We start from the raw sequence: 26,944 nt of genomic DNA, 5'->3' as shown, positions 1-26,944 counted from the left end.
CTGTGCGATTCATCCATGTTTCCACTTTTTGTAGGATTCCTTTATTACATTCAAGTCATCCCCTAACTCCTAATGCAGCCATATTAGCTTCTTCTGCTTCTGCTTCTGCTTCTTCTTCTTCCTATTTTTTTTTCTTGTTGGGATAGTTTGCTAGTGTGCCTGTATTATTTTGCCTTTCATATTAGATTTTCTGCAGCAAATGATCACAGAAGCCAAGTGAAACGAAATTTTCTCAAAGTTCCCACTGACACCTTTCACATGAAAGGCGTGTCCCTGTTTTCTCAGGATATAATACTGACTCCAAGACTCATGGGCTACGTCTACACTGGCACCCTTTTCCGGAAATGCTTAAATGGAACAGTTTTCCGTTATAAGTATTTCCGGAAAAAGAGCATCTACATTGGCAGGATGCTTTTCCGGAAAAGCCCTTTTTCCGGAAAAGCATCCGTGGCCAATGTAGATGTGCTTTTCCGGAAAAAAGCCCCGATCGTCATTTTCGGGATCGGGGTTTTTTTGTGGAAAAGACTACTGGGCTGTCTACACTGGCCCTTTTCCGGAACAGTTTTCCAGAAAAAGGACTTTTGCCCAAGCAGGAGCAGCATAGTTTTTCCGGAAAAGCAGCTGATTTCTTACAGTAGATCGTCAGTGCTTTTCCGGAAATTCAAGGGGCCAGTGTAGACAGCTCGCAGCTTATTCCGGAAAAGCGGCTGATTTTCCGGAATAAGTGGCCCAGTGTAGACACAGCCACAGTATTGCTTGTGAGACCAAGCAAATCCAAATGCCGTTATACTATTGGGGGGGGCACGAAATGGCCTGGTACGCGACTCTTTTTCTCTGTGGAACCCAGCCCTTCCAGCGCTCTTCGAACAGAAACTCCAGCCCCAAGAAGCAGAGGAGGGCTCATCTGTCACCTTCCATGCTGAGCTCTCCAAACCCAAGGCAGCAGTGCAATGGCGAAAGGGATCCACCCCGCTCCAAGCTAGTGCCAAGTATGAGATGAGTCAGAGAGGCACTGCTGTGGAGCTCCTCGTTCATGACTTGCAGCTGACAGACGCTGGAGACTACACCTGCGATTCCGGCGACGCGCAGACGACAGCGTCCCTGTTGGTAAAAGGTGAGGAAACGTTATTGCTCCTGGCAGCTATTTCTAGCGTATTTCAATGCAGCAGTCCTGTTCCTGGGATGGAGGAGCGATGAATTTATGAAGCATATTAACCAAGGAATGCTGGAAAGTCACCGTGTGATCACCAAAAGCTTTGGTGGCACGTTAACGTTGCCTCTGATTGGCTTACGTCAGCCAACGCGTCCTATGGTACTAGCTCAGGGGTGGGCAATCATTTTTGACTGGGGGCACTTCGGAAATGTTTGGAATGGCCCTGGCTTGCCCCGGAAGGGGCGGGGCCAGGACATTTCTGTGCTTCCCCACCTGCAGACCCTGATTGGTCTGGGGATGAGGGAGCGCGCAAAGTCTTTGCCCCCTCAAGAGAGAACCGCCAGCTGTTCAGAACAGCTGGTGGTTACCTCTAAGCACCCATGCCCCAGGCAGTGGGAGCAGACTTTGCGTGCCCCCCCTGCTGCCTCTAGGTCAATGAGGGCCTGGGGAGGGGGAGCATGCGAAGTCTCTTGCTCCCTGCCCCTGCCCTGCAAGGGAACACCGCGCTTAGAGTCATCCACCAGCTGAGCAGCAGCTGGCGGTTGACTTTAGGTGCTGAGCCTCTTGCAGGGCAGGCGGATACTTCACGTGCTCCCCTGATTGGCCTGGGCGTAGGGGAGTGGCAGGGTCTCTTCAGGCCAGATCAACTCGCTTGGCGGGCTTCATTTGGCCCACAGAGGCCCTTTTGCCCCATCCCTGATGTAGCTAGAGCTGGCGTTTCGTCTGCAAGGAGCCCACGCCCCTGGGGGTTTGCATGGCTGAGGGGAAAGGAGAGATGTATCCGTCAGAAGCCGCTAAGGGTTGTGCATTTCTCAGGACACTCTTGCTTGCGGCCCCCACTCCGCGCTGCATGCTAGCTCGGGAGCCCGCTGGGTGCTGAAGCCTCCAGTTGTGTTGGAAGCAGAGAGACAGCCTTCTGGGGCGACTGCCTCCCCTGATCTGCAAGCAGCTGGCTTCGTGGTGCAGCAGCACACAAAGCGAGAGCCGCCCTTTCTCCCATCCCGCCAGGCTCCCCTCACACACAGCTGCCCCCAAACCTCACCCCAGCCATTTCCCAACAACCCACCCTCCCCTCTTACAGGCATCTGCCGCCTATCCCAGAACACGCTCCCCATCCACACTCAGAGTTACTTTCCCTCCCATGTGACTCTCCACCTCAGTTGTGGGGCCAGTAGCGCACCTGCGCCACACGGGGCTGAGCCAAAACTCAGGAACCCAACCCCCAAGCTCAGGGCTGTTCCAGACCCATCTTACAGTGTACCACTGGTGCGCCAAGCAAAACAACCAATTCCAGCCCTCCTTTCCTGGGGGAGTCTAGTGTTCAAGGCGGGGACTGAGGACGGGACGGTTCCCGCTTCCTTGGTTGTGCAGGCAAATAAGAAAAGAACCTAAATCCATAGCTGAGGCCTCTGAGCTCCTTCTGGAGCACCCAAAGGCAGAATTAGGTGCCAGACATCAGTGCTCAGGTTCCTGTTATGGGGCACTGTGGGGCGCTGCCAACCACACCCTGGAGTTCAGCGGGAAGGGTTCCAGGGCAGACCCTCAGAAAATGGTGCTCCGCATTTGTTCCCATGGGGGCTTTTAAAACGATGTTTTGCAGCATGAGCTTAAAGAAATAGCGTACAGGCCACCACGATTTCATGGAAACTCCCCCGAGAACTGCCAGGCTCTGAAGGGTTCCAAAAGATTGCTGCTAGTGGTGATTTGACAGGATTTTGTATGCTGCACCCGGGGGGGGAGGGGGCGGGCGGTAATTCTGGTGGGGAAATGGGTCGAAATGTTTACAACTTACTACATAAAACAGACAAATGGCTGTAAAGCCAGGGAAGATTCTTATCAGAGAGTGGGGAAGAGACAGTCCCTAACAAAGGGTCAACACGTTTCCCTCTTTATCTTGGCTTAGCTTTGCCGGTGCTTTTCACACAACCGCTCCAGAGCCAGCAAGCAGAAGAGGGTGGCACCGTCACCCTGCGCTGTGAGATCTCGAAATCCAACGCCCCTGTGCAGTGGAGGAAAGCTGGGCACATATTGCAACCAAGTGACAAGTACAAGATGCACCAAGCCGGCCCTGTGACCGAGTTAACAATTCGTAACCTGAATGAGGCAGACTCGGGGGAATACTCCTGTGACACAGGAGACCAACAAACCATCGCAGCTGTCTCTGTGAAAGGTAGGATTAAAAAGACCGGGTCTTCTCAGCTTAGAAAAGAAGAGATTAAGGGAGGATATGATAGAGGTCTATAAAATTATGACTTGTGTGGAAAAAGTGAATAAGAAAAAGTCATTTACTTATTCCTGAACTTGGGGTCACCAAATTAAATGAATAGGTAGCAGGTTTAAAACAAACAAAAGGACGTACTTCTTCATGCAGCGCACAGCTAACCTGTGGAACTCCTTGCCAGAGGATGTTGCAAGGATCATGACTTTAACCAGGTTCAAAAAAGAACTAGATACACGCATGGAGGTTAGATACGTCAATGACTATTAGCCAAGATGGATAGAAATGGCGTCCCTAGTCTCTGTTTGTCACAGGCTGGAAATGAGTGACGGGGGAGAGATCAGTTCATGATTCCCTGTTCTGTTCACTGTTTCTGGGGGCATTAGTCACTGTCGGCAGACAGGATCCTGGACTAGATTAGATTCTTATGTTTTTATGTAGGGTTTGAACTCTCTTTTGAGCAATACCGTTGGAAGTAGCTGCACTCTCTTTAAAATCATGATCCCAACACCATGGTGAAGTAGAGTTCTACAGCAGTGTAGGGGAAAGCCCACTGCATGTTGTTCTGTGCCCAGTCAAATGAAGACACATGGTGACAGTGTTTTCAGTGGATTCGGAACACGGCCTTTAGTGATTCTAGGACTTTACATTAATACTACTTAACTCCAGTGTCCAATCTTTCTGTTAGAAATATTTGTATATTACAAGTATAATATTGGTTTAACTACCCAGAGTCCTTTGGGCAGGAGTTGCCTTACAAATAGCAATATAATAATGCTGTCTAAAAGTGCGGAGAGATGCTTGAAAATGGACGTAAACCAGTGGTGACTTTTTTCCACCCAAGAACCAGCCGCGAGCATCGTGGAGGTGCTAAAGGACATCACCTTATATGAAGGAGAAGACGCAGTGTTCAAGTGCAAGGTGTCTCGGGAGGCAGCTCGGGACGTGCACTGGTGCCTGGGCGGCGTACCGCTCCAGCCCAATGAAATGAATGAGATAACGGTTCAAGGGAAGCTTCACACTTTGACTCTGAGGAGGGTGACCCTAGAAGACTCGGGCTCTGTCAGTTTCAGAGTGGGGCAGCATATCTCAGAGGCACAGCTGACGGTGCAAGGTAAGTGCACAACCCCCTGGAGACTGTGGTTACCAGAAGTCATCAGTGTGGTGTCTGGACAGGCCTCTTGTTCTGCCCAATGATGAGAACTATTCGGCTGCGTGTTTGTCCCTCTCTGTGTTGTACTGACGCTGCAGGTAGCCTGTACAGCAGACTCCAAGAGAGCTCCTGAAGACCACAGAATCAGGCAAGGATTTATCATAAATGAAGCACGGTCCTAGCGTCCCCAGATCAGATGTCTAGTTAGGCTAACAAGCGCATGCGCCTTACAACGGACTCAGCTCTGTCAGTGACGGGGATTTGCCACAGCCCCTAGAGTGAATAAAGACAACTCCCTGGGGGTACAATCCAGGAAACTACAGACCAGTTAGTTAAACTTCTGTGCCAGGGAAGATAATGGAGCAAGTAATTAAGGAAATCATCTGTAAACACTTAGAAGGTGGCCAGGTGATAGGGAACAGCCAGCATGGATTTGTAAAGAACAAATCATGTCAAACCAATCTGATAGCTTTCTTTGATAGGATAACGAGCCTTGCGGATAAGGGAGAAGCGGTGGATGTGGTATAGCTAGACTTTAGTAAGGCGTTTGATACGGTCTCGCATGATATTCTTATCAATAAACTAGGCAAATACAACTTAGATGGGGCTGCTATCTGGTGGGTGCATAACTGGCTGGATAACCATTCTCAGAGAATAGTTATTAATGGTTCACAATCCTGCTGGAAAGGTATAACAAGTGGGGTTCTGCAGGGGTCTGTTTTGGGACCGGCTCTGTTCAATATCTTCATCAACAATTTAAATATTGGCATAGAAAGTACGCTTATTAAGTTTGCAGATGATACCAAGCTGGGAGGGGTTGCGACTAATCTGGAGGATAGGGTCATAATTCAAAGTGATTTGGACAAATTGGAGAAATGGTCTGAGGTAAACAGGATGAAGTTTAATAAGGACAAATGCAAAGTGCTCCACTGAGGAAGGAACAATAGTTTCACACATACAAGATGGGAAGCGACTGTTTAGGAAGGAGTACGGCAGAAAGGGATCTTAGGGTTATAGTGGACCACAAGCTGAATATGAGTCAGCAGTGTGATGCTGTTGCAAAGAAAGCAAACATAATTCTGGGATGCATTAACAGGTGTGTTGTGAGCAAGACACGAGACGTCATTCTTCCGCTCTACTCTGCGCTGGTGTCCAGTTCTGGGCACCGCATTTCAAGAAAGATGTGGAGAAATTGGAGAAGGTCCAGAGAAGAGCAATAAGAATGATGAAAGGTCTAGAGAACATGACCTATGAAGGAAGGCTGAAAGAATTGGGTTTGTTTAGTTTAGAAAAGAGAAGATTGAGGGGGGGAAATAATAGCAGTTTTCAGGTTTTAAAAGGGTGTCATAAGGAGGAGAGAGAAAACTTGTTCATCTTGGCCTCTGAGGATAGAACAAGAAGCAATGGGCTTAACCTTCAGCAAGGGAGGTTTAGGTTGGACATTAGGAAAAAGTTCCTAACTGTCAGGGTGGTCAAACACTGGAATAAATTGCCCAGGGAGGTTGTGGAATCCCCATCTCTGGAGATATTTAAGAGTAGGTTAGATCAATGTCTATCAGAGATGGTCTCTAGACAGTATTTGGTCCTGCCATGGGGGCAGGGGACTGGACTCAATGACCTCTCGAGGTCCCTTCCAGTCCTAGTAGTCTATGATTCTTATACCCAGATATACTACATCACTCCTGACACATCAGGGTGCCATCCTGAGACATTACCTAAATAACACCCACTACCTTGTGTATGGGGGTCCGATCACTATCTATCATTCTGTCGGTTTAGACCGTGACCTGAACCTGGCTCTGTGTGCCTGTTATCGGTAGGGAGTATGTGGGCACCAAAATGTTTCAGAATTAGTATCAATCATCATTTTACACCATTAACTCTGTTCGTGCCAGGTTCTGTGAGTGGGGCCTGTCTTCTGCTCACAGCTTTCATTTTGCTTTGTGTTAGCAAAGTCTTGACCACTGGACCTAGGTCTCAGGCCTCCCCCAGGTCTGAGAGAGGTCTCTTCCAGATCCTGAGGTCTCTTCCCGCTCTGTGATTCTATGAAATGCAGAATCAGATCCATTGTTATTCGTGTGGGGGGGTTTCCTCCAAAACTTCTGTTTCATAGAGTCCGACTGTGATGTCAGAGCACGTTGGTGTAAAATCATGCTCCGTCATCAGAATCAGGACCATTTTGTGGTCTCCTCCTATTGATTCCTCTCTCTCCTCTACACCCATACTTCATAAGACAAAACACTGGAAAATGTGCTGTAGGGAACATCTTCACTGGACGGGAGAGGGATTTTTGTTATCTTTCAATGGGTGTCTCCACTGTTTCATAGCTTGGACCACATCAGAATCATCAGGCTATCTTGCAGAAATCTCTCTAGTTTACAATAATATAACATCCCTGTAGCAACTACAGCAAGTGCTTACATGGAAAATCAATGCTACAAAAGTTATTTAATTTATTTTTAGTTTCTTTTATCGTGATCCAGCAGGTGTCAACAAGGGGTGAGGTGTGGGGGGCTAGAATAATAGGTGTGTAGATTTTAAGGTTAGAAAGGACCATTAGATCATCTGGTCTGACCTCCTGTATCACACTGGCCAGAGAATCTCAGCCAGTTACTCGGACATTGAGCCCAACAACGTGTGCAACTAAGCATAGCTTCCAGAAAGGCAAGTCTTGATTTGAAGACTTCAAGAGAAGTATACTCTGCCATGATTTCAATGGTTAATCATCCTTGCTGTTAAAATGGTGCCTCATTCCCAATTTGAATGTGTTTGATTGTAATATCCAGCTATGCATTTGTGTTACGTCTTTCTTGCCTTGAGAAAAGAACATTTTAGTACCAGGTATTTTCTCGCAGTAAAGGTATTTATATACCCCAATTCAACACTCCATCTTCTTTTTGATAAGCTAAACAGATTGAGCTTGTGAATTTTTTCATTGCAAAGAGCTTTTCTCCAGCCCTTGAATCATTTTGGGGTCATTTTTAATCATTCTTGGCACCCTCTCCAATTTTTCAGCATCTTTTTCAAAACCTGGACCCTAGAACTGGGCACAGTCTTCCAATATTGATTTAACCAATCCCTGAATCTTTTTCAGAGTCACAGCTTTCCCCGCTACAGCCCCCTGTTCTGTAAGTTTTAGCTTTTTTTTAAATCAATGAGCAGTCCTCTGGCACCTTAGAGACTAACACACAAATATATAGAATCATGAGCTTTCGTGGGCAAAATCTGATGAAGTGGATTTTTCCCATGCCAGCTCATGATTCTCTCTATATTTTTGTTAGTCTCTAAGGTGCCACAGGATGACTCGTTTTTAAAGTTAGACTAACACGGCCGCCCCTCTGAGACTTTGTGTGGAAACAGGACATCTGAGAATTAAATTTCAGGCTGCTGTACATTTCTTATTACCCATATGAAAGAGTTGCTTGTCTACATGCCTGTTTATACCTGTGCAAAATGCTTTCATTCCCCTTTCTACAGTTGCTCCAGCCATATTTGTAAAGTTGCTTGAGAACAAAGACCTGCAAGAGGGTGACACGGCAACACTATACTGTGCGCTATCCAAGCCGAACATCCCCGTGGAATGGAAGAAAGCTTCATCTGTGATCAAGTCCAGTACAAAGTTTGAAATCAAGCAGGAAGGGAATGTGCACACTTTGCTCATTCATGATTTAAAGCCGGAGGACTCAGGGGAGTATAGCTGTAATACCGTTGACAAGAGGACCACTGCCAGACTAGAGGTCAAAGGTGAGACGATGTCCCCCAAGCGCCATGCTCTGAAGCCATTCATAAAATATCATTGTTTCATGTCTGCAGGTGTTTGTGCTCTGGGATCGCTCTTCTTGCATTCAAGGATTTCATTTTTGGAGGTGAAAAACGATCGTGTCTTTAGTAATCATTATTCGAGCTGGTTAGGATTTTCTTGTCAAATGGGTTTCTGTGAGATACACAGTTTCTGCAAAATGGGAATTTTTCCACAGGAAAATTTGCCAAAATGTTTGGTGTTCTGTTGGGAAAATCTAAACTAAATCTTTCATTTCAGGTTGGATCAACATTAAACTGTATCTGCCAAAGGTCCTGCCATGCCTCATGGGAGTTGTAGTTTGAGTGTGTCGTGTTCCCATTCTCCCCAATGGGCTGGACTACATCTTCCATGATGCACCATGGATGCCTCTCTCACTGAACCATGTAATGCATCGTGAGAATCACAAGACACTAGTGAATTATGGGAGCTCTAGTCTAGCCAGAGACCCAGCCAATAAGGAAGAGTGAGGACACAGCATGGTACCTTAGCCCTGGTCTACATTAGGTCAAATTAATAAGTGGAGCATCCACACTACACTGCCTGTTATTTTGAAATAACCAGCTGCTTATTTCTAAATCTGTTCTCCTTTCCTCAGGGAATAATGCTAATTTTGAAATAACTATTTTGGAACAGCAGTAGTGTGAATGCTCCACTGCTGCTATTTCGAAATAACTACTCCCCAGAGTAATTCTAACTAATTACTCCCAGTGCTCTAAGCCGAGGTAATACGTCCTCATCAACAGAGCCTTCCCCAGACTAATTTCAAGGCTTCCCTGTAGTGTGGAAACACTATTTTGATTTTGGGAGTTATTAAAACGATTTTAGTTATTTCAAAATAGTTTTCATGTAGACATGCCCTTAAACAATGCAATTTGATACAGACGTAACTGAAAACAAAACATTCTAATTTGAGAATGTCAAAACATTTCACTGGTGGGATTGACAATGTCAACATGAACATTTTGATATTTCCAAATCAATTTTTTTCAGGACTTTTTGTTCCACATTAAAAAATTCCTGTTTGATTTTGCACTCCAGTTCAGCATGAAATCAAATGTTGAAATGCTAGAATTTCCTACAGGACAGAAATTCTGATTTTTCATTCAGATGATTGAATGAATGTGCAATCAGCACTCTTACCTTTACAAAATGGACTACACGGAGAAACGCAACATTAAAAATTAGCCTCGTGTGAGAACTGTAAATGAAATGATGGTTTGTTGAACAATTGGAGGGTTTTTTAAGACGTGGTTAAAACTATCTTATTTCAGTTAAAATGCCCCTTGTATAGAACCAAACCCACCTTTCCCACTGAAATCCCGTCATCATTTTTGAATGACTTGTTAAGACACAGGTACTAAATTATCCCTGAGTACAAACTAATTTGCAAAATTTTATTACCAACTTACAAAAAATAGTTGATCTAGCAGAGAATTATCATCCATTTTGACATGTCTAGGCCAGATTCCATCCTTGCCTACATTCTTACACCCCGAAGTGTAAATGCAGGCAGAATTTTGCCCATTAACTTTTGGAATTCCATCATTGTCCAAACTGTTGTCAGGACATTTAAAAAAAACACCAACAACCTTCTTTCTTGTTTTGCTTAATTCACGCATTTAGCGCTCCCTGTGCTCTTCAAACGTTGGCTCCAAAATGAGGAAGTTGAGGAAGGGTGTACGGCCGCCTTGCGCTGTGAGCTGACAAAACCGACTGCCCCAGTGGAATGGAGAAAAGGAGATGTGGTGCTGCAGTCCAGCGACAAGTATGAACTCAGGCAGGAGGGGACTTTTGTTGAGCTGTTTATTTATGACGTGGAACTTCAGGATGCTGGGGAGTATACCTGTGATTCAGGAGACCAGCAAACCACCGCAGCGCTGCTAGTCAAAGGTAGGAAGAGGCTTGATTTGTGGTAAATAGGCATTACGACTTTGGATGTCCTCCAAAACTGGTGAACGTTTTATTGATGATGTATCGTTAACGTTGATCAGCCAGCAAATCGCGTTTTAATGTCGCAATGAGAAAGTGTGTTGTTGTGTATTATTTAATGTACTAGCCAATTAGCCCGTCATAAGATGGGATTTTCAGGTCTTCTCCCCTGAGCTCTCTCACTCCATCTCTCTCTCTCTCTCTCTCTCTCCTCCTATTGCCTCCCCCCCCCAGCTCTCCTCCGCCTCCTGCCTCTCTCTCTGTCTCTTTCTTTCTCTTCTCCCCCTCCTGCCTCTCACTCCCCCTTTCTCTTCTCCTTCTCCTCCTGCCTCTCTCTTCCCTCCGTCTCTCCCTGCCCCCCTTCCCCTTCCCCTTCCCCTTCCCCTTCCCCTTCCCTTTCCCTCCCACCATGGTGCTCGGCTGAGTGCTGCCTGCTCAGCCGGGCTGCCGCAAGGGAGGGGGCGGGGCTGTGACGTACACGGCCGGGGGCGGGGCCATGTACATCACTGCCCCGCCCCCTTCCCCTCCCACCGTGATGGCTGGGCTGAGTGCTGCACCCCTTAGCTGGGCCCCGGCAGGGGAGGGGAAGGGGGGGCGGTGATGTACCAGACACTGGGCTACTGTATATATCATAACAATGAGACCGGGATTCAGTTATTTGTACATGATGGACCAAACTTTTTAAAAAAATGCTTCTGTTACTGCACTTGCAATTTGGTCTCACAACCAAATGCTGGAACAAACCTACAGCTTTTATGTAATTGAGATTTGCCAACCGTTACTTCACTGCATTATCTAAGATAAGAACATTTCACTATACTTAGAATGGGGAAATATTGCTGCATACGACATGTTGTATGTTCATAGCTAGCAAATATTGATTTACAGATGGTAACCGCTGTGACTGATTGTACCTGTGTAACCCACACGTGCGCATTGTCATGCTCTGTTGTCTCCAATGGCTAAGTTTGTGAGTTTTTTCTTCTGGCTTTAAGCTAACAGCTGTGGGCTCACGTTGCGTGGCCATTCACAGTTCGTGCTTTTAGATTCAGAGGTGCTGAGTTCAATATGTTACCGCTGACCCCACCCTCCCAGGGTGTTGCATTAGACATGCAATCCAGATAGTTTGATGTTCAAAGACGATCAGTTTCAGTTGCATCTTTGTGCTTATACTCGATTGTAGGTTCAAAATCGTGGGTATGAAAATAAAGGCCAAACCTTACAGTCCACAATTCATAGCAGCCCTGCACTGGGCAGCGATGATCTACTACTATTGCATTGTCTGTGGCCACTCCCTATGGGGCTTTGGCCACAGTGAAACTGGAAGCACTGCAGTGGCCTAGCGCTTCCAGTTCTCCATCTCTCTGACCCACAACTAGCGAGGAGCCAGAGGGAGGGAGCTGAGATGAATGGAATGGCTCAGTACCTCCAGCAGCGTTACCACAACAGTAGTTGTTTCTCCACTGCAGTGCTCCCTGTGGTTTTCAAAGAAGAACTGCACAACGTGGAGGCAGACGAACGGGGATCCGCTGTTCTGGAGTGCGAGATCTCCAAACCTGATGTGCCGGTGGAGTGGAGGAAAGGAGGCCTGGTCCTCCAGCCCAGCGATAAGTATGAGATGCGGCAGAAGGGCACCAAGGTGGAGTTAATTATCCATGACTTGGAGGTGGAGGACTGCGGGCCATATACCTGTAGCACCGGGTCTGAGCTCACCACAGGCTCTGTGTATGTACAAGGTAAGAATACACCATTCACTTAGGTGGTTCTTCACTCAACAGGCCCGATTTAGTCCTGAGCTAAGTAGGTATAACTCCCCCAGTATATGGCTTGATTTCAGTGATGTTGCACATTTTTATATCCATCCTGAATATGGACCAGTATTTATAATATACAGGAAGTCCCCGGGTTACGTACAAGATAGGGACTGTAGGTTTGTTCTTAAGTTGAATTTGTATGTAAGTCGGAACTGGTACATATTATAGGGGAAACTCTAGCCAAACATTTCTCCAGAGCTCAGTTTTATTCTCCCACACCTCACTTCCCTCAGTCCTGCAGACCAGGGAGACGCGGAGCGGCTTTTCTCGCCGCGGAGGACGCGGGCAGCGGGACCGCGGCGGGTCTCAGCGGTCAGCTGGGGGGACGGCGAGCTAGTGCGGGGTTGCCTCACCCCATTTGTAAGTAGGGATCCGATGTAGGTCGGATCCATGTAACCCGGGGACTGCCTGTAATGGAGTTCAGAGACAATGTCTATAAAATGGTGTAACACCTACTTACATAATTATTTGCTTAGCATGAGTGCTATGAAAATATTGAATACCATGTTGTTAATTATTATTATTATTATTTATTATGTTATAGTATTGTAAGTATACAGGGTACTTAAATCACAAGGAAGATCCCTGGCATAAAGAGTTTACAGAATCAGTACAGATGACTTCACGTAGGACACCAAATCATGAAGTGATCACGAAATTCCTAAAGCCTGTCCTCATAGTGAAATAATATTTCCGAATAAATGTTTGTAGGCAAGTGAAAAATATTCTTGGGATCAAGGTTGAAATCTGGGGTGTCCCATCCCTTTTAAGCAAGTGGAGCTCATAGTTTGTCTGAGGACTGTGACAAGTTTGTGCAAAAGCATTTGAAAGTAGTTCACAGACTCTGTGTCTTTAAGAGCTGTGCTTTTGATCGGTTCTGCGGAAGGAACGTGTACGTGTTTATCCTCTGTTCTCCCTCCGGTGTCCCCATTTTCTTGCTCTGTTATACAGAAGAGGAAGCAGAAATAGTTTGTGGTTTAAGGAACACGGACGTCTTTGCGGGGGAGTCGGCCACGTTCACCTGCGAGCTCTCGCGCCCGGGGGTACAGAACGTACAGTGGTGGCTCGATGGATCTCCCCTGCAGAACAGCTCTGTGAATGAAATCGCGGTGCGAGACGGGACAATCCACACTCTGACCCTAAAGAACCTAGGGCCCGATGATTCGGGGACTGTGACTTTCAGAGCTGGGCCCCTCATATCGTCAGCTAAATTATTAATCAAAGGTATTTCTTTAGAAAGATGCAGCTAGACATCCCCCCAAAGCACTCTCCAATTGTAGCACTCCTGCCTTTGGGTTGCTCTTACAAAATTCCTCTGGTATTATTAGTGTTCTGCCAGTGGCATAATATTTTCATAATTAGTAGACGCTAGACTAGGGCCCGGGCTTGCAACATTTACTTGTGCAAGTTGTCCATTTTCATGCAAGTAGACCTCATGGCTTCAGCAGGCCTCCTTCTCTGAATAAGGATGGCTCCAGCGAGTAAAGTTTGCAGGATCAGGCCTGTGGCTTTAACCTTTCTGGAAACAGATGGTGAGGATTTAGTTTTACCACTGCAGTCGGGGGGGGGGGGGGGGTGTTTGCCCCTCAGGGCCATATATAATACTGTAAATGCCACTTGCTCACATCATTGGATGGGAAAAGTTGCTAAGTCCAGCAGGGAAGGTAGACAGCCCCAGCAGCAAAGGAAGGAGTCACTCACCAATAGACAATTGGAAGCTCCTCCCCCTGGCACTGATTGGCCAGCTAGGAGACAGGCATGCTAATTCACCAGCTCCCATTATTCAGCCTGGTGGTGGGGGAGGTCCATGTGGAGCATCTTTTGGCTCCATTCCAGCAACCCACCCTTCCCAGGAATAGGAACCTGGCCTGACAGATGCTGCAGGTCTAACCAACTGCTTGTGTATGGGGTCAGGAAGGAATTTTTTTCTCCCATGGGCCAACTGGTGGAGGACGAGGGAGTTTTTTGCCTTCCTTGCAGCTCCTTCAAGCCACAGTGGATTACATGGGCATAAACTTAGCACCCAAGTGAGGTACTGGAGTGCTGGTGTTTATTCATCCCAGTTTGGGGTTGATTCTCAGTGTGGTGAAAAGGATAAAATGAACAGCTGCCAGAGGTAAAAATACCAGGGATTGGGGGGATGGGCATTGGGCTCAAGTGATAGGGAGAAAACGGGCTGCCCTTGTGGCTGAGGTCCCCACCTCTGGTCCTGTCGAGGAGTGGGTGGGGGTATTAGGAGGCAGAGATCTGAGTCCTTAGGGGTAAGCTGAGGCATTATGGGTAACATGATAGGAATCCCTGTAATCCCCACACCAGAGCCAATTAAACAGGAGAGGGTGGGGACTGGGAGGGCAGCACCCCACCCTTGTCTTAAAGTGGAATAGAAGTTGCAGCTTGCAACTTAATTCCATGCATGTGTCCGTCCTCATTTTGTCGCTGTGTCCACACCAGTACCGCATAACCCTTGCCTTGCTGCTGCTCCAGAAAACACGCTCATGCACATATTGGTCCGGATTATGCGACAGCATAACTCCTAGAAAATCAAAGCCAATGACTCCTTGCCCGGGAATGCAGAACCAATAGCGGTGTCTTGATGGATCTCAGTGGAATAACACAGGCATAACGTTACAGAAATACAGTGGTGGCTTGGGCCCATTAAAATGTCACCGATGTGCTGCCAGTTAGTACTGTACTGAGCATGTTGTCTCGCTGTTGAAACTGGTTTAGATTTGGTAAGGGTAGCCAGGAATCGCAAATAAAGCTGAGCTCAAGATTCGACAATAAAGAAGTCCCTAGGACATGTGCATCTCTTATCATTCTCAGGGAAAGCTGTGACTTTGCATTTGCTCTGAGATAAAAATAAAATCTCTCTCTTGTATTACTGGAAGGGGATCAGACACCAGCAAGCATAGAAGCTTAGCCTCCCTTCCTTTTTGGGTAGCTGTGTCCTTTAACTAAAACAGGAGGAAAGTCTCAGAGGGTAGCGTGTTAGTCAGCAACTTTAAAAAACTTAAAACGAGGACGTTGTGAAGATCAGGACTTTAACAGGGTTCAAAAAGGAACTAGATAGATTCATGGAGGTTAGGTCCATCCATACTTATTAGCCAGGATGGGTAGGAATGGTGTCCCTAGCCTCTGTCTGTCTGGAAACGGGTGACAGGGAGGGATCACGTGATGATTACCTGTTGTGTTCCCTCCCTCTGGGAAACCTGGCATTGGCCGCTGTTGGCAGACAGGACACTGGGCTAGATGGACCTTTGGTCTGACCCAGTCTGCAGAAAGGGTGTAGCCAAATTATGGGCATCAGAAATGTATTAATCGGTACAGTGGCTACTAAAATATATGTGATATTAATATAAGGCTAGCTTGTGCTTCCACTGAAGCCAAATGGATTTTTCCCAGACTTGGATGGGGATGGGATGTGGAGCAAGGGTAAGGAACAAGACAAAGGTGGCTCACCAGGGCTAGACCCTGGCGGGCTGCCGCCACTTTAGTTACTCACACATCTGCAGGTACAGGCTCTTGCAGCTCCCATTGACCATGGATCGCCGTTCCTAGCCAATGGGAACTGTGGGAAGTAGTATGGACCAAGACACCACTTCCCACGGCTCCCATTGGCCAGGAGCGGTGATTCATGGCCAACAGGAGCTGCAAGCATCCGTTCCTGCAGCGGGACGGGTAAATAAAACGGCAGTGGCCTGCCAATGGTTAACCATGGCGAGCTGTGCCTGGCCCGGAGGCCAGTTATTGCCCGCTGCTGATTTGGAGTATAAAAATATAGAGCGCCTGATCCGAATGAGCAATACAAAGTAATGCCAATTGCAAAACATCATCCCAACAGTACACATAAAATAATGGGGTCTAAATTAGTTGTTACCACTCAAAAAAGAGAGAGAGAAATCATTGTGGATACTTCTCTGAAATCATCCACTCCACATGCAGCAAGAGTCAAAAAAGTGAACAAAATATTGAGAATCATTGAGAAGAGGATATATAATAAGACAGAAAATATCTTGAACACTGCAGGTGTGGTCACCCCATCTCAAAAAAGATCTATTGGAACTGGAAAGATACAGAAAAGAGCAAGAAAAATTATTAGGGGTATGGAACAGCTTCTATAAGCAGAGAGATTAATAAGACTGGGTCTTTTCAGCTTGGAAAAGAGAAGACTGGGGGGATGGATATGATAGAGTTCTAAAAATCTGGTACAGAGATAGATACAGGTTCAGAGAACGTAAATAAGGAAACACTTTTTACTCTTTTTCATAAAACGAGATCTAGTGGTCACAAACCAAAGGAAGTTTTTCTTCACACAACACACGATCAACCCATGGAACTCCTTGTGAGGGGATGTTGGGGAGGCCAAGATTACAACAGGGTTCATAAAAGAACTAGATACATTCATGGAGCGATTGGTCCACCAGTGGCTATTAGCCAGGATGGGCAGGAATGGTGTTCCTAGCTTCTGTTTGTCAGAGCTGGGAATGAGGGCCGGGGAAGGGATCATGTGATGATTCCCTTTTCTTTTCACTCCCTCTGGGGCATCCGGCATTGGCCACTGTCGGCAGACAGGACCCTGGGCTAGATGGCCTTTTGGTCGTCTGATCCAGTGTGGCCATTCTTATGCATTCAAACGAAACACCCCAGTCGTGACACTGTGCTTAGTAACATCCCCTTTGCTGGAAAGGACAAGCACCAGTAAAACTATCCATGCTTGTGTTCATGGACACTTTCCTACACTTGATTATGGATGGTCCAGTCATATCTCATTTTTGTTCTTGTGACCGCGATATCACCAGATCTCTCTCCCTCCCTGGTGCCTCTTCCCCTAGCTTGAAATTGGACAAGCTCTGCGTGGAGTTCAGATTTCATGACCTCTTGGTGACTTTGGTGCTCACGGTATCAATGCCCTATTAGGCAGGTGTGAATGCCCAGCAAGCAGCCCAGCATGGCTGGATCATGGTGGCAGCCTTCTTCTTCACCCCCGTCGTGCACAGAAAGACTGGAGCCACGCTCTGGCCTCAGCCTCTAGGGAGTGCCTTGTATGCGGGAGCGGGGGAACGGGTCTTTCTGAGCATAAGCATGCAACAATCGCGGTATCGCTGGTGGTGCTGCACTTCCTAAGTGAGGCCAGGGTTGCACAAGGATTGACCGTGCTTGTGAAGGCACAGGCTGCATCTCATGAAAGAGCGTAACGTGCAGTGCCGTGCCCTTTCCCCCTACCCAGCAGTTGCCAGGAACCGGTTTTGCCTCCTCAGCCCGAAGCAGCGTGTCTGTCCCCAGGCCTGGCCATTGTGTCCAGTTCTGGGCACCACGTTTCAGGAAAGATGTGGAGAAATTGGAGAGGGTCCAGAGAAGAGCAACAAGAATGATGAAAGGTCTAGAGAACGTGAGCTATGAGGGAAGGCTGAGAGAATTGGGCTTGTTTAGTTTAGAAAAGAGAAGACTGAGAGGGGACATGAGAGCCGTTTTCAAGTATCTAAAAGGGTGTCACAAAGAGGAGGGAGAAAAATTGTTCCCCTTGGCCTGTGAGGATAGGACAAGGAGCAATGGGCTTAAATTGCATCAAAGGAGGTTTAGGTTGGGCATTAGGAAACACTTCTTGTCAAGGTGGTTAAACACTGGAGTAAATTGTCTAGGGAGGTTGTGGAATCTCTCTCTGGAAATATTTAAAAGCAGGTTAGACAGACACCTATCCGGGAGGATCTAGATGGTACTGGGTCCTGCCAGGAGGGCAGGGGACTGGACTTGATGACCTCTCAAGTTCCCTTCCAGTTCTAGTGTTCTAGGATTGCTTTTCCCATGATGGGGCTGTGCCATGAAAAGCCACAAGAAAGCCCTTTGCGGACAGAACTGAGCCTGGCAGGAGGAGTTCAGCAGACCTCCCAAGGCACGCCCAGAATGTCCATTAACATTAGTGAAACACACACACACGCACGCGCCATTGTCCAGAGGCACATTTTCAGACAGCTCCAGGTGAGCTGATTTTCACTAGGCTGCGATGAGTTCAGCTTCAGATAAAGGCTCTTCTGTCCAAGACCTTCAAGGGGGACTAGTTCTTTAACCCATTTCATGGTAATGGTGCCGCACCTACAAAGCCCTTTGTCTCATTGCTGTGCCTGCAGGACCAGGGCTTTGCTCTGTGGCTGGTAGGTCAATCTCCATTTGTATTGTTGGTCAAATATGCGCAGTCAATGCTCGAATGGGGGAGAATCCAAGTAGCAGATAGGAGGACGCCCCATGGCTGCTATTGAAACATTGAAAACCTTTGTTTTGTTTTATGCATTGTACTGTGTTCGGCCGATAGCCACAGCAATGAGTAGTTCTCTGGCACCTCAGAGACTGTGGAGCTCCGGCCCTGGCAGTAGCCAGGGAGCCCCGGCCCAGGGAGCCACAGCCAGCCAGGCAGCAATGGGACCGGGCTGGAGCCCTAGTAGGGCAGGGGGGCAGCCCATGATAGGAGGCACCTCTCCTGGTCTGACAAATCCCCTCCTTCAGGCCTGGTCAGGTCCCGAGGGTGCCGGACCAGGGAGGTCCAACCTGTCATGAGCCTTAATGGGCAAATCCCACTTTCTCATCTGAGGAGGTGGCTTGTGCCCACGAAGGCTCGTGATACTATAGATGTAATTTTGTTAGTCTCTAAGGGTACGTCTAGACTACAGGCTTTTGTCGACAGAAGTTTTGTCGACAGTATCTGTCGACAAAACTTCTGTCGACAAAGAGCGTCTAGACACATTCAGTTCTGTCGACAAAGCAAGCTGCTTTGTTGACAAAACCCTGTAGTCTAGACACAACCCTACATGCAATAACACCTTCTGTCGACAGAACTCTGTCGACAAAAGGTGTTATGCCTCGTAAAATGAGGTTTACCAGCGTCGACAAAACATCAACGGTAGTGTAGATGCAGGTATAGTTTCGTCGACAAAAGTCCACTTTTGTCGACAAAACTCTGTAGTCTAGACACACCCTAAGGTGCTACAGATGTACTTGTTTTTTTAAAGCTACCAGCTAACATGGCTCCCCCTCTGAGACTCATAACCACAGCAGCTCTCTTCAGCATTTTAAAACAAGGTAAAGACCTTTGAAATTCAAAAGCAGCTGCAGGGGTCTCATCTTTCTGTGAGAAATCCAGTTGCAGGATTTCTTGGGGTCATCCGTTCCAGGTTTCAGTGAGGCTGGGGTACAGAGAATAGCTTTGACTTGTCTGGTTACATGGTTGACTCAACCAGTCAGCTAGTTAGTCAGCTATTGTTTGTGCCTGTAATTATCCGTCTGAGAGGGCGACATACTCAGTCAAATACTGGGCACTTACCTTCCCTGGAGAGGCCTCTCCATAGACTTGCCTCGCTGGTGGAAGGTTTCTGACAGGCTTTAGGACCCGTGATAAGCAGGAATGCCTAATGTAAGGTTTGTTTTTAAGTAGCTTTCAGTCGGACCACACAGAGAGACGCTCGGTAGCTGGTGCCTCATCCTCAGTTTCCTGCCTTCTGTGCTGGTTCAGGCCCTGTGTCCCTCCCAGCTCACGGTGCTTTTCCTCACAGTACTGCCCTGTGGCAGTGCCCCCACACACTGGGGTCCTCCCCTCCCAGGGAACCCCAGCCCCTATCTCCACCATGTCTCAGTGACCCATGGACAGTTGTCATCTAGCCCCTGCTGCAGGGGCACACTACAGGCTGACATGGCCACTCATTGGCAAGGGGGTGTGGACCTGCTGCCTTCTCCTTTCCTGGCTGCCTCCCTGAGATCTAGTACCCCTCAGGCCCCCTGTATCAGGCCTGCAGCCTGGGTGTTGGGTCAGGTCAGAGCTCCCTGGCTCTTCCTGCCCTTCCCCAGCCATCTCTGTCTCAAGGACTCTCTGTACCTTCCCTGGCAGCCAGGTCCCTCCTGCTCCACAGCTGGAGCAAGAGTGAGCACCTCTCAGTCCTTGCAACCTTTTATAGCACCCAGCCTGGCCCTGACTGCCCCCCAATCTAATTGGCCAGGGTTGTGCAAGCCACCTCTGACCTGTCTGTAACCCTTTCCCTCCTGGAATGGGCTACCACACCACTCCAGGCTCCTATGAACTTTCAGACACGTCTGAGGAGAACTGGTGGAGTTTTTCTCTGGGCATATAACATATAAAGGCACCATCCTATCAGGCATGTCATAAGCCAGATCTACCCAGAAGCAAGTATAGCTACACTAGGGTACATTTCCTGCACAGCGTTACCTCCTGCTTCGGTTATATAGGAGTCACCCAGCTAAGCCTCAGCCCATATTGCTTGAATTTGCACTTTGATGTTTCTGGGTTGGTTTAAATCCCTCTGCCATGGCAGCTCACCCATCCAGGTGGCTCTCTGGCAGATTCTGAGGAGCACTGGCGTATGCATGCGAGAAACATGTCAGTGCTCACTGGTTGAACAGGGGCTATTCATTTTGGGAGGAAGTGATGGGGATTGACAGAACCTAGAGGATGCTCTCCAAGGAAAAGGCCTTCAAGAATCTTTATACCCATGGGAGGGTGGTGCAGCTGCGCCTGGGGGAGGCAGGACCCCAACCCTACCCCCTCTGCTGAGGTCCCACCCCCACAGGAGGGGAGGAGACAGGAGAGTGCACCGAGCACACTCCAGCCTCCCTGGAGCACCGGGGGAAGGGATGAGGCTGCACAGTTCCAGCCTCCCTGGCCCAGAGCATAGGAATGGCAGGCACTTGGGGGCAGCAATCCTCCGCCCCAGTATGCCTATGTAACTGGCCCCGGCGGATTTCAACCTGGAATCCCTTGAAACCTAGTATAGGAGCCTCTGCCCTCTGAGCTAAAAGCCAGCTGGCTCCTAGCCCATGCTGTAGAGGTCTCTTGATCTTAGCTGTTGCTGTGGTCTAGGTGCCACTGTAGGTCAGTGAACCACACTAGGGCTTCGTCTACAGTATGCAAATGAGGCGCGGATTAACATATCACCATGCCTCATTTGCATAATGTACGCACGCCATTTTTGCACAAAGGGTTTTTGAGGGAAAAAAAGTAGTGTGGATGTTTTCTTTTTGTGTAAAAACCCTGCTTCCCACAAGATCAGTAAACCTCCTTTTTTGGGGCATAAGGATCTTGCAGGAAAAGGGGTTTTTGCGCAAAAAGAAAATGTCTACACTATTTCCCCCCCGCAAAAACAGTGTGCATAAATTATGCAAATGAGGCCTGACAATATGCTAATCTGTGTCTCATTTGCATACTCACTGCCAGCAAAACCAGTAGTGTAGACGTAGCCTAGGTGTGTGGGTTACATACTTCCCCTACGTGAGGAAGTGTGTCCTCAGCTTCAGAGACCCAGTTGAGATCCCAGACAAGCCCCCACTTGTAACCGCCCCCAAGCAGATTTGAACTTGGGCCCTCTGAAGCTTAGTAAAGGGTCCGCTACCCTCTATGCTAGAAGCCAGCTGCCTCCCAACCTATGCAGTAGAGGTCTCTTGATCTCAACTGTTGCTGTGGTCCAGGTGCCACTGCATTGGTCAGTAACCACACTAGGGCTATGTCTACACTGGCAGGTTATTGCGCAAGAACGGCCGTTCTTCCGCAGGACGTTGACACTGCCCACTCACTCTTGCGCAAGAAGATTTACAGTAAAGTGTGGTAAGAGAGGGCTTCTTGCGCAAGAGCTACGCTCTTTTCTAACAGGGGTAAGCTCTCTTGCGCAAGAGCTCTTGCTCAAGAGGGCAGTGTGGACGCGCAGCAGGAATTTCTTGCACAAGAAAGCCCTATGGCTAAAATGGCCATCGGAGCTTTCTTGCTCAAGAGAGCGTCGACACTGGCATGGATGCTCTTGCGCAAAAGCACATCTTGCACATGGCAGTGTGGACATGTTCTTGCGCAAGAGTTCTTGCACAAGAACCCTTGCGTAAGATGTTCTTGCGCAAGAAGCCGCCAGTGTAGACATAGCCTAGGTGAGTGGGTTACACCTACAGCAGGTGTTCAGGGGGCGGAGTGTGGGTGTGGCAGTTTCGGAAGGTTGTGCCTTCCCCTGCCTAAGCCACTGGATGTCTTATATGAAAGTCTTAGTTATTTCAGCTAAACTGGCTGTTCCCAAACTATAGGGCAGGTTTACCTAGGAACCTGGAGTAAAGGGGACAGCTGGAACCCTGCCACCCTAGGACTGATAGTCAGAGCTATGCCACTCCAGCTCTCCTTGCCCCCCCACGCACCGCACACTGGGAGGCAGTCAGGGCCCAGAATCTCCCTCACCCCTGCAAACCTTCAGCTGGATCCAGCAGTCACTCCAGGGGTGACAGCATCCGTGCAGAATTAAGGGTGGCAATGGGGCACTAAGTCTACTGACAGATATCACTTTTCACCTTCCCATCCTTACTGTGCCCGGCTGCCGAGGCTCTCCTCTGCTGCAGTGCTGGCTGGGGGTATTTGGAATCACAGGACCCTAGGACTAGAAGGGACCTCAATAGGCCAGCAAGTCCAGTCCCCTGCCCACACGGCAGGACCAAGCACCATCTACATCATCCCTGACAGGTGTCTGTCTAACCTGCTCTTAAATATCTCCAGGGATGGAGATTCCACAACCTCCCTAGGCAACTTATTCCAGTAAATACACTTGGCATGCTACCCCGCCGCCTCTCCTCCCCATGGGTGCGGGGCCTCAGCAGAGGGGGTGGAGCTGTAAGTGGGGCTGCGGTCCTGACTTCCACCCTGGCAGTCAGGAAGTTTTTCCTCATGTCCAACCTAAACCTCTCTTGCTGCAGTTTAAGCCCATTGCTTCTTGTCCTATCCTCAGAGGTCAAGGAGAACAATTTTCTCCCTCCTCCTTGTAACTCTCTGTTAGATATGTACTTCAGAAGGGGGCGGGGTATAAACAACTAAGGCACACAAAGGGGCCAGATCAAAGAAGCTTGAGATCCTCTGGGCTAAGCTATCTGACACTACAGCTGTCCTAATGTAGCCTGTTTTGCTTCCATGCTGCTTGATGCTGACACCAGCCAATGCTAAACCTGCTAACCCACAGCGCATCCGGACCGCCTGGTGCTTGTAACACCGTTTGATGCGCTTCCTGTTCCACACGGGCTCTGTGCTTGACAAAATCTGAGTGGCCGTTTCCATCCGGCTCCACTAATGCATGTCCCTCCCGACGTGTTGGTTGACAGATCCAACTATTGAGGTGGTCAGCCCCATGCGGGACATTACCGTTGATGAAGATGGCACGGCAGAGTTCATATGCCAGTACTCTAGGCCAGTGCAAGCCACATGGAAGAAAAATGATCAGGAAGTTTCTGCAGATGGGCAACGAGTCATGATCGAGCAGGACTGGAATGTAGCCAAGCTAAAATTTACACCTGCCCTTCCCGAAGACAGTGGCATCTATTCTTGTGAAGCTGGGAGCACTAAAGTGGTGGCTATGCTTGATGTTCAAGGTGAGGTCTTCCAGCAGGAAAGGAAGACAGCTATGGGACCCAAATAATAGTCACATGGCAAATCCTGGCCACGTCTGAGAATAAGTGGCCAGTCGGTCCCTGTGCATTGGGTGTTCGTTCTAATGTCAATAATAACGAGGGACACATTTGGGTGTCAACATGAGTGCAATGTGAAAATGTGCAAAAGCCAGTTGGAAGTTAATGCAATTTAATGTCCCCTCATGGGTTCCAAACATGCATAGATAATCATGCCTGCTCGCTAAAGAACTGAGTTTGGTGGTAGCGCTAAACAAACGGAATATGTTCTGCTGACTTATTATTATGCAACAGCTGTGGCATGCTTGGGGATTCAAATAATAGTACTTATATAGTTCTTTAAAACTGTAGTGGATAAAATGGCATTGCATTTTTATTTTCAGTGAAGCTAATCTGCAGCTCACCCGTCCTGAGTTCTTAGTCTATTTAAAACAATGATAACTTGTAAAGCTTCTTGTAAATTGCAATCAGCTTTTATAAATGTCCCAGGGAGGCAATGTGGAAGAGCAGTCAAACCATTATTTTATGTGTAATTAAGTATGGTAGACCAGATAAGGAGAGAAGTGTGAATCTTGGGTTTACAGAAAACAGCGTATCAAGGTTTGTTGTATTCTGTTCTTATATTTTTGCCACCAAAGACTAAAACTTGTTTCTAATGAAGTTAATGAGAGTTTTGCCACTGATTTTAATAGGATCAGAATCTGGCCCCATATGTAACTTTTATGGTCTAATTAACAGAGTGCTGTTTATATATGTCTTGGACTCAGTGGCTCGGAGTCTGCGTTCAAGAGTCACTATCTTCTGTCTCTTTTAGGTACTTGTATTGCTGCCATTCCTGTGGTACGCAAGTGCTCCCATCTTTACTGTAGCTATCTAAGGCTGAGTGGAAATGAAAATATTTGTTTTAATCCTTGTGTGAACCTCACAGGGATTATTTTGAAAAGGGTCCAAGAGATTTAATAGCCATCGGCTTTAACTGGGAGTCGTGATGCTGTAATTCAGAGGCATTTTTGAAAATCCTTCTTCACAGGTTTTGGAGATACACAAAAGTCATTTAGTGGTTTGGTGTTCCATGGAAGGGGGAAGAGACCCAACCTTAGTCTTAGATGGAGCGTAAGATATTTCCCAGAAAAATTCCATGCATTTGCCAATATTAACTAGTTGAGGGGGTTAACGGCAGCTGCCCCGTGTCAGGAACTCTCCTTGACTTCAGCAAGAGATGTACAAGGAGCAACTACAGAACGAGGCCCACAGCTTGCCTTTTAAAAGAGTACTGCATTTATAGCACTAGAAATTCCCAGGCTATGTCTACACAGCAGCGTTATTTCAGAATAAAATGGCGTTATTCTGAAATAGCTCAGTCTGCGTCTACACTGGAGGCAGTTATTGCAACATAATGTCGAAATACTGTCAAGCTGGAGGACTTCTTACTCCAATTCCTGTAACCCTCATTGTATGAGAAATAAGGGAAGTCAGAGGAAGAGCGCTCTTTCTGGGTGCATCTACACAGCACCCGAAACTCGAAATAACATACGCAACTTGCACTATGAAATAGCTTATTATGTCATTTGACGCTGTCTATACAGTGCCAAATTTTGAAATAAAACACTATTTTGAACCATCCCTTCCTCCTCATAGAATGAGGTTTACAGGGATGGCGAAATAACATGACTGCTATATTTCAAAATAGCAGACGCATTCAAAAGATACAGGGCAGCTATTTTGGGATACCTCTTCTGTGTAGACATACCCTCTCTGACTTCCTGCTGTATAGATCATGCCAAAAGCTGAAATAAACTATTTCGACTTTGGCTACGCAATTGGCGTAGCTCAAGTTGTGTAGTTTATTTTGACTTTAGCCCTGCTGTGTAGATGTACTTCAAGCGATCAAAGCAAACAGCAGTTGAGAATAGCAGATGGGAGGTTTTAATAACTGGTTTTCTTCTATTTGCATGTGGAATTCTGGTTTTTCAATTACTGGGTATGCTATTCTGATCAAAAATAACATTGTTTCATATCTAGTTTCTGAACTGTAGGTCTGTGCTCAGATCAAAAACCACAATATTGTTTATCATAATGCTCTTCACTTTGGGAGCTCCTTCTTTTGCAGGGTTTAAAAGCACTTGCCAAGTATTAATGAACTTAGTCTAAAAACATCCAAGGGAGAGGGATCTGTAGGTATCAACATTTTACAAATGTGGGAAATGGGGCAGAGAGCAGTTAAATAGTGTGGATACATTCACACTGGAATTCAGTCCTGCCTCTAACTCCTGTCCTTTGCTCCACTAATCTTCTCTTGAAACATTCAAGTTGGAAAATTCTGGTGCCTCCAGAACCCTGATTTGGCTTTGCTAGGGCCTACAGAGTTTGGTATCAGTTTTCTAAGCTGATGAGCAATTGTGCGTGGGCTAGAAGTTACAACGACTGACGTGGTTACCAAACAGGATGGATTGGCCCATTATTCTGGTGTTGTATTAGAACACTGATCATGATGACCATGGTATATAACTCATGGGAGCCTTATGGGCTTCAGCTTCTAAACTGTGCTCACCCAACTCGGTCTATGTAAAGGTGCACAGTAGTGAGTCTAATGTGTCTATGCAGTGGACTTGGTTGTGCATTCAAATTGGGGATTTGTGTATCAAACTGGTCAGTTGTATACAGGGACAGTTGTGGCGTGCAGTTGCAGTAGTTGTGTGCAAATGGATCGTGCACATCTGTGCACGCTTCGATACACACAATGGCCCCGACGCTCAGATTAGAAATTCAGGTCCTGGATTATGTGTCAGAAGAATATGGTAATAATTATAAATCTACTACTAAAAAAGGGTTACCAATGCAATACAGTGTAACTTTGCGCATGGTGTCTAATAGTACAACTAGCCAATTAGCCCGTCATAAGATGGGATTTTCAGGTCTCTCCTCCACCTTGGTCTTGTCTCTTGCTCTTGCTCTCGCTCTCGCTCTCGCTCCTCCTACTGCCTCTCCCTTTCTCTCTCAGCTCTCCTCTGCCTCCTGACTCTCTCTCCGTCTCTTTCGTTCTCTTCTCCCCCTCCTGCCTCTCGCTCTCCCTTTCTCTTCTCCTCCTCCTCCTGCCTCTCTCTCCCCTCCGTCTCTCCCCGCCCCCCTTCCCTTCCCCCACCCCCTCCCGCTGTGGCACTCAGCTGAGTGCTGCCTGCTCAGCTGGGCTGCAGCGAGGGAGGGGGGCGGGGCGGTGATGTACACAGCCAGGGGGCGGGGAGAGACGGAGGGGAGAGAGAGCATGGCTGAGCACCACAGTGGGAGGTTAAGGGGGGCGGTGACGTACACAGCCCAGCCCCCTGGACGTGTACGTCACCGCCCCGCCCCCTTCCCCTCCCTCCGTGGCGGCTCGACTGAGTGTTGCACTCTCAGCCGGGCCGCCGCAGGGGAGGAGGGGCGGGGCGGTGACGTACACGGTCAGGGGGTGGGGCCG

At 47.8% G+C, this 26,944-nt stretch overlaps 1 protein-coding gene across 40 annotated transcripts in view; it reads left to right on the top strand.

Moving 5' to 3' along the window:
- Positions 1 to 26,944, top strand: part of OBSCN (obscurin, cytoskeletal calmodulin and titin-interacting RhoGEF) — a 316,457-nt gene that overhangs the window by 155,030 nt on the left and 134,483 nt on the right. For 38 of the 40 annotated variants that reach the window (XM_075922913.1, XM_075922903.1, XM_075922914.1 and 35 more), the window contains 8 exons: positions 848 to 1,114; positions 3,057 to 3,323; positions 4,216 to 4,485; positions 8,002 to 8,268; positions 9,950 to 10,216; positions 11,725 to 11,991; positions 13,021 to 13,293; positions 23,188 to 23,454. In XM_075922913.1, coding sequence (XP_075779028.1) covers positions 848 to 1,114; positions 3,057 to 3,323; positions 4,216 to 4,485; positions 8,002 to 8,268; positions 9,950 to 10,216; positions 11,725 to 11,991; positions 13,021 to 13,293; positions 23,188 to 23,454 — 2,145 coding nt within the window. The remainder of the gene's footprint in view (positions 1 to 847; positions 1,115 to 3,056; positions 3,324 to 4,215; positions 4,486 to 8,001; positions 8,269 to 9,949; positions 10,217 to 11,724; positions 11,992 to 13,020; positions 13,294 to 23,187; positions 23,455 to 26,944) is intronic. The other 2 variants (XM_075922902.1, XM_075922907.1) reach the window with 2 other exon arrangements.

This window comes from Pelodiscus sinensis, chromosome 2 (genome assembly GCF_049634645.1).
Source record: "Pelodiscus sinensis isolate JC-2024 chromosome 2, ASM4963464v1, whole genome shotgun sequence".
In the NCBI taxonomy this organism is placed as follows: Eukaryota; Metazoa; Chordata; order Testudines; family Trionychidae; genus Pelodiscus; species Pelodiscus sinensis.
The sequence above is the reverse complement of the archived record's forward strand: the minus strand, read 5'-3'. Positions and strand labels throughout refer to the sequence as shown.